This window comes from Hippoglossus stenolepis, chromosome 3 (assembly GCF_022539355.2).
Source record: "Hippoglossus stenolepis isolate QCI-W04-F060 chromosome 3, HSTE1.2, whole genome shotgun sequence".
Classification (NCBI taxonomy): Eukaryota; Metazoa; Chordata; class Actinopteri; order Pleuronectiformes; family Pleuronectidae; genus Hippoglossus; species Hippoglossus stenolepis.
This window is the reverse complement of record NC_061485.1, coordinates 24,051,706-24,065,396: the sequence shown is the minus strand read 5'-3', so window position 1 is coordinate 24,065,396 and position 13,691 is coordinate 24,051,706. Positions and strand designations below refer to the sequence as shown.

At 40.9% G+C, this 13,691-nt stretch overlaps 2 protein-coding genes across 2 annotated transcripts; one reads left to right on the top strand and one right to left on the bottom strand.

The window, feature by feature from the left end:
• Nucleotides 1–364: 364 nt before the first annotated feature.
• si:dkey-13a21.4 (uncharacterized protein LOC494576 homolog) lies at nt 365–3,580 on the bottom strand. The gene is made up of 5 exons (XM_035151628.2): nt 3,448–3,580; nt 2,742–2,868; nt 1,929–2,147; nt 752–877; nt 365–635 (listed from the first exon to the last, which is right to left on the bottom strand). The coding sequence occupies exons 1-5, from the start codon at nt 3,501–3,503 to the stop codon at nt 549–551; spliced, it is 615 nt and encodes a 204-aa protein (XP_035007519.1). The 5' UTR covers nt 3,504–3,580; the 3' UTR covers nt 365–548.
• Nucleotides 3,581–7,985: 4,405 nt separating this feature from the next.
• On the top strand, nt 7,986–12,628 carry gata1a (GATA binding protein 1a). Its single transcript, XM_035148076.2, has 6 exons — nt 7,986–8,144; nt 9,837–10,051; nt 10,132–10,632; nt 10,825–10,970; nt 11,082–11,207; nt 11,321–12,628. The coding sequence occupies exons 2-6, from the start codon at nt 9,838–9,840 to the stop codon at nt 11,606–11,608; spliced, it is 1,275 nt and encodes a 424-aa protein (XP_035003967.1). The 5' UTR covers nt 7,986–8,144; nt 9,837; the 3' UTR covers nt 11,609–12,628.
• The last annotated feature ends 1,063 nt before the right edge of the window (nt 12,629–13,691 follow it).

Below are 13,691 nucleotides of genomic sequence, written 5' to 3'. Positions count from 1 at the left end.
TGATTCACTGTAGGAGTCTGAATCACTGCTCGGTTCATTACAGTACAAACTTGTACAGGGAGGAGGTTTCTGAGCGGACATGAGTGTAAATCTACTTTTTAAAGGGTGAATTCAGATGTTGATGGTAACGGCCAGAGAGGACGATCAGAGCCGAGGTTTTCCGCTTGCCGCCTTTTCTCCGGCTCGCGCCTCGGCTTCCGTTTGTGGTTTTCTCCCTGATTTTTCTTTCTAGAGACAAAACCTTTCTCTTCATATGCATTCATGATTTTGTGCGTGTCAGTGTGTCTGTTGAACAAAACTAGACATGCATGCAAAAGCAGTGTATTTTAGTAGTGATGCCTTAAGTTAGACCATAAGCTGAAGGTTCTCAAAAAAAGAAAAAACATTTAATGAGTTTGTTCCTCTCTCCATGTGGTATACAATTGTGTCCTTTCCTTCCACAGTACCTTTGCTGGGTCACTATTTTTGCACCCTCGTTAGATAGGTCATCATCAGCAGTGCCGAGGTCTCTCTGAACTTTCCCTCCCACGCGGGGACGAGTGCTGCTCTCAGCACTCACAGGTGTTGCGAGTTTCTGTCGGCTGTTTGCAGGTTATCTGGAAATGTCCTGTATTTTCCAATGTGTGTTTTTTGTACTGTAGGGAGTAATGTATCTTTTATCATCAAAAAATAAACATGTTAAACAGAGAGAGAGGTTTGATGTCTTTCTTCTCAAATACAGAACAGAAAAAAATTAATGAAAGTAAATCACCTGTTGTAGTCCGATCTGAGCCGCTCTCAAAAACGGCTTCTCTACACCCACATCTTCTTTGGCGCTCCCTTCAAAGTAGTTTGCTCCGATTTCTTCACACCACTGCTTAGCCATCCTGCAAGACACCTGCAGGAGGAGACAATACTGAGAACTGACAGGACCGCAGAGGGCACACCATGAGAAATATGATTACAACAGAATCTGACGTCACAAATCAGTTTCTACAATAAAGACAAAAACAACATGTCAGTGAGCTCTACTCTGGAAAGTAAAGACTTCCACTCTGTGCACCCTAAAGCTTTTTAAAGCATGTTTTTAAATATGTTAAATAAATAAATCAGTTGTCTTGTTCAACTTGACCAGTTTACAACGATATGACAAAGAAATGCATCAAATCCTCTGCAACCGCAGAAAGTTTACAATTTATTGCTCTAAAAAATTATATGTTATTCATCAATTATTAGAAATAGTTGCTGATAGTTGTAGGTTGATCCTTTAATAAAAAAAATCAATCTCCAGCTATCACACAATATCCTGTCGTGTTTTTATTCATCCACAGAGCATAAGTCAGATCACCATTTCTTTTTTCCTTTTATATTTCTGCAGTGAGAACTAGACGATCATACCAAGGATTGTTTGGCCTTGGTGGAGGTATACACTCTAATGAGTTCCATTTTAGTTTTTATATTTTTATATATTTATTATATATAATATTCTCATCATTCTGGATATCATTGAAGAAACACATGAACTGAAGGGTGTTTGATCGGCTTTTTCCTGAAATGCATTAAACTTGTGTGTCAAGTGGTGGTTGAATTGTTCTCAATAGAGCACAAACCTTTACCAACGCCCAAACAGTCCCCTTTAATAATACACACTTCACACATTCATAGTGTCAGTTCCCTAAATGTACCAGATTTTTTTCATCAAGAACCATGAATTATTCTCTAGAAAATAATGAAAATGTTGAAAAACGAAAATGAAAAAAAAAAATCCTACATTGCCCCCTGATCCTTATCCACATCAAAATGTAATGGGTTCTTCCCTGATCTACATCCTTCCACCAAGTTTTATTGTTGCTTTTAAAGGTGGTTTCTGACAAACATACAAATGAATGGACAGGTATGAAAACACAACCTCCTTGACGGAGTGTTACTTATCAACTGATGTGACTGACCTCCCGGTCACCCAGGTCACTCTTGTTGCCCATAACAATAAAAGGGAAGTCAGCTGGGTCCTGGGGCTCGGCCTGGAACAGGAACTCCTTCCTCCAAAGCTCCAGGGCAGAGAAACTGGCTTTGGACGTGACATCGAAGACCAGCATGCAGCAGTGAGCTCCTCTGTACAGAGGTGTACCCAGAGACTGGAACCTCTCTGTTCCGGCTGTGTCCCACAGCTGACACAGGGAGAGGGAGAGGAATAAGATAAGATAAGATGAGATGAGATGAGATGTACCTTTATTAATCCTCTGTAGAGGAAATTCACAATTGACAAAGCAGCACAATGGAGAAACAGCGCAGTGGGAAAATGTAGTATGAATAACATACTACATAAATAATAATTTAAAAATAATAATAATAATAATAAATAATAAAAATAGAAATACTATATACAAGGCAGTTTTTCTAGTGTGCTACATAAGATGAGGATAAAGGTTGTGTCATCGGACAATTTGTCCAAATTCCTTGTAATACACGATATACAATATGTGCAGCAGTCTTTCTTGGATAATGGATTTGAGACTGTGGGTGCTGTGGCGTTGTGCAGTCTGATGGCCGATGGCACAAAGGAGCCCCGCAAGCCCTTTGAGGCATGTGGCTGGACGAGTCTGTGGCTGCCTCGGTTCAACAGAGAGGGGAGGAGAGGGATGGACCATGGTGGCTTTTAGTAGCAATGGAGGATGTCAAAGCTGAGACTCTCCACATGATACAGAGAAATGAACATGCATCAGTGTCCTGCTCCTGAACATGAGGTCAGACAGTAGAGTTACCTGCAGAGTGACTGTGGCTCCATCTATGTTCACCGTCTTAGAGAGGAAGTCAGTTCCTATTGTGGCCCGGTACATGTTGGTGAAGCGGTGATTCACATATCTGTTCGTGAAGGAGGATTTACCCACCCTGAGTAAACACACACACACACACACACACACACACACACACACACACACACACACACACACACACACAAACACACACACACAACAGTCAAGTTTCCATGACATTACATAGGCTTGCTTTCCAGAAAACGTAGGCTAAATTTAACCAAATAGTAACTACTAACCTTGATCTTAACCTAACTTTAATGTCTTCAACTTAAAAATTTATGATTTATGTTATTGGGATTTGATTTCAAATTTAGGTCCCCACAACATGAGTACCTGGACCACACACACACACACACACACACACACACACACACACACACACACACACACACACACACACACACACACACACAGCAGGTAAAGGTGCAGCACACTCAAATCTATCTCCTCCAACAGAAACTCTTCTTCTTCCTGCTCCACACGTTTAAGCACAGATTATAAACCGTTCCCATAGATGATCCATGTGGATTAAACCTCCTGTCAGCATAAATCTTTACAGTCTCAGAAACTGAAAGTTACTGTCGATGAAGCGATAAAGCAAACATTTCATCTCATGACGTGATATGTTGAGACACAAGCTGAGAGTCTTTACCCAGAGTTTCCTATGAGGACCACTTTCACAGTTACACCCGCTTTCCCTTCGCTCATGTTCACGTTCGTTTCCACCGGAGCTCCAGCTGCTGGCGAGTCCTTCAAGTGCTGCTCGGGATTTTCACTTTCGATTGTTTGACGTGCGCTGTGAGCATAGGCTGTGAGTCCAAGTAGTGTTTAATGAGGGCCTATGTTAAAAACTAGAGAGGTCATAAATCCACCACCACCACCTATTTCCTTTCCTTAAAGGAAAATCTAAAAAACAAGTATTATTTCGAATTATGTTTTATAATCATCAACTTTAATTGTTACGTAAAGAAACGAGTATAACTAAGAAAGAAAGAAAGAAAGAAAGAAAGAAAGTCCTGTCTGTTATAGCCCATGTTTCTCAAAACACCCAAAGTGAAGGCATCACATGATAAGTCTGACCTCTGGACTCTGTCCCCCTCACCACTAAAACACAGACACGATTCACTGACTGGACATAAAAGATGATTCCATATTCAAATCTGGAAAAGCAAATTAAATTGATTTAAGACTTGTGGGCTAAAACTATATTAGTTAATATTATAATTGTATACGTGTAATATTTGTACTTTTTATTTCTGTATTTATAATTGGTACTTTTTTCTTGATTATGTTTGTATGTCACTGCACATTAGTAGGTTTGGATCAAAAATGTCATCCTAATTTAATATAATAATAAATAATACCAAAATGCACCACAGAGCGCCACAGGAAGTAATCCAACTATACAACTCCTCCCTCTGAGTATCAGACACTCTGAGTCAACAGAATGGACTCATTACAATGCCAGCAATATCCGCACATATCCATGCCTGCACTAAATACTCAACGTACAGAACGCACATATTGTATATATTTCATATTTTCTTTTCTTTTTCTTTTTCTTTTATTTCATATATTCTTTTAAATCTTTCAAAGCTTATATTTCTACTCTTGCATGGAGCTATTGTAACAAACACAATTTCCCCCTGGGATCAATAAAGTATTTCAGATTCTGATTCTGATCATAATAATCTATTGGAAATTAGATGTAAATAATGTTTTCAAAGTTACCACTAGAGGGCAGTATAGGCCTCAGGCGATTCACCTTTCCTCCACTCTCTGTTGGAGCTGGCAGGTGGTGTTATCTACGATATGTCTGCTGATATTTAAATATTAAAATGTTTGATATTTGAATTCAGTAACATTGTATAACACTACATTTAAAATATCAAACACACCAAAACACATACAGCAACAAGACATAACATCCTGAACCTAACTGAGCCACTGATGATCCAATCAGTCGACTCAGCCAAACTCTGATCAAACTCAACTTATTTATAACTTTATTTCAACTTCAACTGGAGACCAGGTCGTTGTCAAAGATGACTGAATGTTGGACTATTGGATAAAGAATTGTACACTAGAAACTTTGAATATTTCCATCTGATGGAATGATGCAGCAAAAACAAACTTTGAATAACGTTTATATTATTTTACTCCACACAATCACCACATGCATTGCTGTAATAAAATGGAGGAACTTAATATTATTATTATGCATCCACACCAATGTGTACTGGGATCTTCTCAGGCCCTCCACTAAGTTAGATGGAAATTGGAAACGTTGTAGTTTTTGCATTAACCTACTAATAAACAAAGGAACAAAGAGCCAGACAGACAGACACACAGAAACTTGACCTCCTTGGTTGGGGTAATAAGCAACAAAACTTAAGATCATAAAACTGGTGTGAAAGTTTAAAAGAAAAACACAATTACATAGTTTTATATAGACTGAGAGAACTGTTACAGGATCCTGAGATTATATGTATATATATATATATATATATATATATATATATATATAAAAATGTGCTGACTAAAAATGTAAGTAACTGCTGATGATAATGGGGGAACTTAAGAAGAATGGGGGAGCTGTGTGTGTGTGTGTGTCCCGTACTTATACCTTTGTGAGAACCATTTTAAGTATAGACCCTACAGCGTAAGGACATTTTTGGAAAGTGAGGACATTTTGACCAGTCCACACTTTTCAATGGGCTGTTTGAGGGTTAAGACTTGGTTTTAGGGTTAGGATTAGAATTAGGTTTAGGTTTAGGTTTAGGGTCAGGGTAAGGTCAAGGGCATTTAGTTTGGATGGTTAGGGTTAGGGGAAAAGGAATGCATTATGTCAATGAGTGTCCTCACAACTATAGAGAGACATGCATTTGTGTGCGTGCGTTTGTGCGTTTGTGTGTGTGTGTGTGTGTGTGTGTGTGTGTGTGTGTGTGTGTGTGTGTGTGTGTGTGTGTGTGTGTGTGTGTGTGTGTGTGTGTGTGTGTGTGTGTGTGAGAAACAGAGAGAGAGAGCCCTCCTGGGTATGTCCTGTAGCACTGCATGGCAGAGATAAGACCAACGCCTACCAAGAAGCCTGTTTCTCGGGAACCAGAAAATTGTCCCCAAAGTCCACTGGTGACACACAATGCTGTCTGTCCCACACAACCTCCCAACTGTCCAACAACACACTCCAGTGTCAGATCAAACTGCTTCTGTCGAGATACTGTCAACGGAACAGGCATGTTGTGTGTGTGTGTCTGTCAATGCATGTGCGTACATAGACTTATGTGAGTGAATATGGCACGACCACGGATGTGCTGCAATGTCCTCTGGGTCTGTGTGTACGTTTGTGCTGCTGCATGACAGCGAACGGCGGGGCCTGCAATTCCTGACTTCTTTCTTTCATCTTGATAGGCTCTTATCAGAGCAGAGCAGAGCGGCAGCAGCCACATCCCTGCCCAGCTGTCCGCACCGCCACAGAGAACTCATATCACTCCACCACTCATAATATTGGTTTCACTCACATTGCTGCACGGCAATGTGCACATCAGCATCATGCTTTTTCACTTTTAATATTTTTGTCTCTACTGCAAAACTGTGCATGGAGACATATACTTACAACTGAGCGAAAATGGGATAAACCCTTGTACGTAATAAGTAAATTAGCTTCACTGCTTTCAAAATACTCAACCAATTTCCATAAAACTTGGTGGAGGGATGGGACATGACCCAAGGAAGAACTCAATAAATTCTGGTGCAGAAAAAAAATAGACATGTTCAGGGGATATCTGACATTTATGTGACAAGTTGGAGGAGATCCCCCCCAAAAAAAAAAAGATCTAGTAAATTTAAATGAGGTTTCAGAAGGGGAATGTTGGGCCTTGGTGGAGGTATGCACTCTGCTGGGTGACAGTATAGTTCCACATATTTTCCCTCATCCTGTCATGGCAAGCTGGAACATACCCAGCATGCACTTTGTGACAGGCAGGCTACATCCTGCTCAGGTGTAATTTACTGATCGCTTTCTTTTGTCACCTCTTAACAACCTGTCTTTCTTATTAAGGCAAAAATGCAGAATATAATTTCCTGATTAGTTGTCTGACCTGTGACCTTTCTGACCTTAACTGTATACAGCATTAAACAGTTTGTTTCTGTTGGCAGAAAACAGGAATTTGATACCGACTGTAGACAGAGTGACAAGTTGAGGTAAACAGGGCACTCTAATATAGTGCTGATGAAAGAATAACCTATTCATTGATTTGCATCTGGCCTAACTGATGCAGTTTATTGGCATCCTCTTTGGGATACCATTTCAATTTAACTGCTGCTTACTCGGCGAAAAAGTGTTTCAAATAAAAAAAAGGGCCTCGATTCTTCCCAACTGTTTCCCCCTGATTTCCCTGAAAACTGTTAATGGGAAAAGAGGGAGGAAAGTTGGGGAACTGCTTTGAATAGCAAATGACGGTGACAATGTTGGGCTTGTGCGCAGCCAGGCCGTGTCTGCACCATATCTCTCCCACATGATTGCAGCCCTTCTCTCGATTTGCATTACTGTGCTCCAGTATAACCTCTGCTGGACCGCAAATAAATTGAGTCTTTGTAATTTATATTTGCTTTGTTTAAATGTCCGTCAAACTCTTTTCCATGAGGGCTCGGCCTTATCAGGGGCAGTATGCACGTTTCATCAACAGGCAAAAAGCACCCGTCATTCTGTCTGCTGCCTGGATCTGCTGTGTGACATACATTATATTGTAATTATGAACCTGAGTAAATATGAAATCCTCCATTATAGATTTACATGAAATAAACCCATTCTGTTCCTTTCTGTCCACCAGCTCCACCTAACTGTCTGATAATAGCCTTGGTTCGGTGCTGATGAGCTTTTTCTATGTGGCGGAGCTCTCTGTGTGGAAATCATCAGAGATACCAACATGTTATCAACACCACACTGCAGCACACACTGCTATAAAGGAAGAGCAGAGGAATCAAGATTTAAAGCCGACTCCTTCACCTTGAGAACATGCTTCAGAAGCCGAAAAAAATTTCACTGACACTTTTATTTGTGGTATTTACAAATGAATCACACAGATAGGCATCGTTTTGAAGCCGCGGATGTAAAAATTTTCAACTTTTCTCTCTCTCTGGACCAAAGAGGTGTGTCTTTCAAAAAAAGTTGTCCCCCAACCCCTCCCACGAACTGTCTCTTAGCCCTAAACTTTGCTGGAGGTTGGAGAAGTTGTTCTTGTAGCATCCGCCTACACTGAGGTAGAGATAGTAACGCTTTGCCGCCGTCCACCTGCAGGCTGCCTTCATTAAATCCTGCTGCCCACCTCGATCATCTGGACACCAACTAAGGTAGGTGACCCCTTACGCTATTTGGCTCCTGTTGGTCTTAGCAATAAACAGTGAACAACATGCATCTGGCAAAACAATATCTGGCTTATGCAAACACAGTTGTGCATTTGAGACATTTACAGGAGGCTTTAATATCCCCTCAGGTCATTTATTGTTTGATTAACTGACTTGTAGGGAGATGAGGAGAAAGGAATTCGATTTTGGGTTGATGGAAATTCTGTTTCCTTCACGATGAAAAGGACACTTGCACTTAAACTTCGATAAAGCATTGACATTTTTGTTATTTTCTATTATTTAAAAAAAAAAAATTCTTGAAAATAATTCCATCTGTCTTTATCAAAGAGTGATTCATTTAATTTTGACAGAGGACTATTATGGTTTAGGATGTTTTGGATTTAAATCAAATTAAATATACTATCCTGTTGTAACTGTAACCATAATTGTATGTATGTCTATGTATTAATAGAAATAAATGTATTATTTGCACTCAGGACAGCAATTAACTTCAAATTAATTACAAATATTTCTTTGTGATGCTTATGTCTGACAATTAGTTTGAAAATGATTCCATCTCAATCTAGATATGATAAATAATAATAATGATAAGAATCCATTTTATTTCACAGTGCTTTTCCGGAAACCCAAGGACACCTTACAATATATCATTAATAAACACATGTGGAATTAAAGTTCTTGTTTTAATTTCTCAGTTTCTCAGCACCGTATTCTTTGTACACATCAGCACAACATGCTGCACTGCTTTGCTGCTGTGTTTTCACATTGCTCTTATTTCCTATTTAACAGATTTCTATTAATCAGATGAGATTAGTTTCACGTTGTATCAGTGGAGCTGGATATATTTAGCATTACTATAATGCTGTCTATCAGATTTTCTCACACGTTATCAGACACAATGAGCAGCTTCTCTTTCCGCTAAAGATATGGAATGAGAGTGGCCTTGTCTGCTATTGAAGTTCCCATTAAACTCTTCTACCACACTGAGATATTATATATCTCTATTAAACCTATTAGGTATTTTATAAAGGACAGCAAATGTGCTTTTTATGTTTTTATGTTTTCTTCTTTTGCCCTGTCAAATTAAATACACCACCACTGAACAATTGGTTAATTCAAACACAGCACACACATTACACAATTGGAAGACTGGTGTGGCAATGATGTGTGACAGAGGTTTTGGTAACACTTTCATTTTATCTGCTTTTTTAAAAAAATCGTATTTTGTAGTTTGTTGCTGTTTGTCCACCCGGCAGAGCCTCCCCCCCGAGGGCTTATAAGTATATGTATATTTTGCATTTTGACACACCTATTGTAGAAAGGCCCCTCAGCTACGGTCTGGTCATTGGCTGCATCAAAACATTTATAGCTCTGTTTATTTTTAGTTTTTTTTACTTTCAGCCACAGTCAAATGAGGATCCTAGAAAGGGAAGTTTGAAGAAACCTGCAGTCAAGAGATCTTGTCCTTGATAACCTCAAGTTGCACAGGTTGTTTTGAAGTGAACAGTCACTCAATCAAAGTTACTGTAAATCACAAAGTTATGACTTACTGTGGCCTTTTGCTGACACGGTTCTTTTCCAACGTGACAAAAACATCTAAATGAGCGTTACAAAATGCATTTGACAGAAAACGTGCTGTTGGTTTCTCACTTCCGCCCCATGTTCTCTCCCTGTCAGTATGGAGGATTCCTCAGAGCAGTCCCACTGGGTGTCTCCAGCTCTGCTGAGCTCAGAAGCTCTCGCTGGTTTCTCCTCCGAGCCCAGCCTGCTGCCTCCAGTGGAAGAGGGTGAGTCCTTCTTCTCCGGCCAGGACTCGGACTATAGTGGCCTTTCCTCTTTCTTCTCAAACCCAAGCCACAGCCGAGCAGCATCCACCTACAGACACAGCTCAGGTCAGTGCCCCACCCACTGTCACCCTACAAATTCCCCCCCACATCCACCCTGTAATTCATGATTGTCGATCTTTTCAAAGTTCGACCGGTGTTCAGCTCGCCGAGCCTCCTCAGCAACTTCCAGCTCCTGGATGTGCCTGCCACCCACTCCCTGAGCTCACCCTACAACCCCCCAGCCCCCAACTGGAGCAGCAGTCCTCTCACCAAGACCCCGCTGCACTCACACACCCCGACTTCCCTCTACAATCCAGGACTCACCCCCTCCTTCATCACCTCCAGAGATGGATACTGCTCTCCGGGCAGAGAGAACAGGGAGAGCCCCAGGCTTCAGGAGGCCCTTAAGATCGAGCGCTTGAGCCCGCTGGGGGGGTCAGGTTCCAGCAGCAGCTTTCTGAACCTGACTTCTGCCAATGGGAGTGTATACACACCGTCATCCCACTCCCACCCACACATGCTGAGCCCCTACAGCTCGTACATGACTGGCCCGCAGGAGTACAGTTCTGCTGCTCTGTACTCCAGCCCCTGGATCAACCCCTCGTTCTCCCCCAAACTCCGCAACAAGATGAGGATATCCACTCCAGGTGAGGACGCACTGAGACATGACATCTCACCACAAGGTTCTGGACCGTTCAGTGACACCCTGACCTGAAAATGTTTCTAAAATTAATATTTTTATATATTTTAAATATTTGCATATATATGAATGAGTATCCACCATGAGGATTTTTATCAAAAGCATGAAGTAATAATTATGCATGCTTGTTTCTGAACAGAGGCCAGAGAGTGTGTGAACTGTGGAGCCACAGCTACCCCTCTGTGGCGTCGGGATGGTACAGGCCACTACCTGTGCAATGCCTGTGGATTGTATCATAAGATGAATGGACAAAACAGACCTCTGATCCGGCCCAAGAAAAGACTGGTATGATCCACTGAGGGCTACTGATTGGCTTCCTAATACACAATTAAATTCGCAATTTGTTGTTGTCAGATCAATGTACATATTCAGATTATTTCCGTTTTTGTGTTTTAGATTGTCAGTAAGCGCGCAGGTACAATGTGTGCCAACTGTCACACAAGCACAACAACACTGTGGAGACGCAACGCCAATGGAGAGCCTGTGTGTAACGCCTGTGGCCTCTACTTCAAACTGCACAATGTGAGTCAGCCAGTCATTTAATATTCACAACTATAGTCTTTACAAAGAAATCCAGAGACTTCACCCTGAATCTGGTTGTACATAAAAATATACATTTGAATTTTTTTCCCCAGGTCAATCGGCCCCTCACCATGAAGAAGGACGGCATTCAAACACGCAACAGAAAAGTCTCCAACAAGAACAAGAAGAGCAAGAAGGTGGCCATGTTGGATCAGTACTCTGAGATGATCCAGCCGTCTTCTCTGGACGACAACGGCGGGCACTATTCCCTCGGCCCTGGGACTCTGCTGACCTACAGCCACGCACCGCATCTCATTCCAGCACCCTCCCCTCTGCACCCCTCTGCCTCCCTACCCTACACACACCACCTCAACACTGGCATGATGCCCACACTAGTGTGAAACAACAAAACCGGCACCGTCGTACATTCAGGAATCAGTGCAGTTGCCTGGTACTTTTTAGTGTGGTATTGTACATTTGTGTTTCTATGCCTCGTAAATGGAGTTTTCTGTATATTTTCACTGTATTTTATTAGACGACAACATTTTGTAGTTATGATCAGTCAGATAAAATCACTTTGCTGCACATTCTGTCAGCTGTAAATACAATCACAAATCGGATCCGACAGCCACGTTTGTGTCTCTTTTATTATTCATAATGTGAAATTAGTTCTTTAGTTTCGGGATTTTATGGGTCTGTTTTGTCTTTGCATGATTGATATTACCATATTGAGCTCTTTGCGGAGAAAATAATAAACGTGTGACTCATTCTGCTGGAGTTATGAAGGCTTTTCTTTTGAAAGTCATTTGAATTTTCACTTCATTGGTAAAGCCCACAGTTAAAGTCCAATGTATGGTGTTATTGTCCTCCCCTGCTCAGGTATAATAGTCTCTTTGTGCAGGTCAGAGCTCCACTTTGAAAGTGAGATTGTACGTAGCGGGTATGCAAATCCTCCTTTCAACTGAATAGAGAAATATTTAACTTAAGTGTAACACTTAAACCTGGTTGTATTTTTAGATCAGAGCAGCCAGTGGGTGAACGAGTGGGCTCCAAGTTCCACTGCACACACAAGGTCATGTTTGTGTTTGTTATTACTCATCAGTGCATGTATGCTCACGAGGGGAAGGCAGGGGGGGGGGGGTTGTCACGAATACAAATTCTACTCACATGTCACGCTTGAAACGTCAGAGGCCAAGCGGACATTGTTTCATAATGACTTGCAACAACATACATCATAGGAGAGCTTTTATTTCTTCTTAAAGACAGAAACCACAAGGGAGAAAACTCGAAAGGGCTCTGACGCCCTGAGGTGAACGGAATTTATGTCCTTGTTCTGATTGAAAGTATTCTCACCCTTTACTTGTGCAGAAATACCACAATGTAAAAATATGCCAATTAAAGTAAAAGTCCTGCATTTAAAATCCTACTTAAGTGTTTATAATGCATAAAACATACAAGACACTATATACTGTTGTAACTTGTCAAATTGTGGGTAATTTTAAACACTTTACATGATCTTAGGTAGTTTAATCGGTAATGATGCATCATTTTTGTCTGCTGGTCATAAGTACTAAGATATTTTCATTTGGAAAATAAAATAGCTGAATTTTGTTTTTTATTTAGTCCAATAATCCCATATAAAATAAAATGAAATAAAAAAGATTAGACGTATAAAGAAAGAGAAAATGCTTTATCAAGTAGATTTTAGTGATGTTGAGCTTCTGTTATCGTGCTACATCCACAGTATCACACTCAGTGAACCTGATATAACTGTTTCTTATTGATCAAACTTCGTCACTGATTAGATTTGACCTTTTGGGGAAAGTTCTTTGACAGAACCTGCAGCAACAGACAACTGAAATCTTAACAAAGAATCAGATCAAACAAATCATCCGCAAGTAGCTATTTTTTCAGCATTTTATTTAAAAGCCATGCAGTAAACCCAGCCCTGAGATGTGTACAGTACAGTGTGTGCAGTGTACGTTTTATGTTGAGCAGCAGCAGCAGAAGGGCATGGGTAGCTCACTCAGGACTGGGGAGAGACTGATAAGTTATCACTGAGGCCACAGACTCCAAACCATCCACCTGCTGCTGGCACCGCTGCTCTCACACTCCCTGTCAGTTAGTCAAAGAGGGGCGCAGTGTGCACTGTAGGTATTTAGACATGACACTCAGAGGAGCTATGATGAATACATAAATATATCACCTGAAGGCCAACAAATGGTTACTGTACAGTTTAGGTGGATCAGTGTGGCTCTACATTTGTTTGTGGGAAAAAGAAAAGTGTTTACTCATAGTTTCAAAAATCAGTATGTCATGTTCGGGTTGAATGAATCCACTAAGGTTTATTAATCTGTGGGCACACAGAACACTTCACTTGAGACAAATCTGTTAATTATCAGTGTGTGTGTGTGTGTGTGTGTGTGTGTGTGTGTGTGTGTGTGTGTGTGCGCATGTGTGTGATTTCATAGCTGATTTGTACAC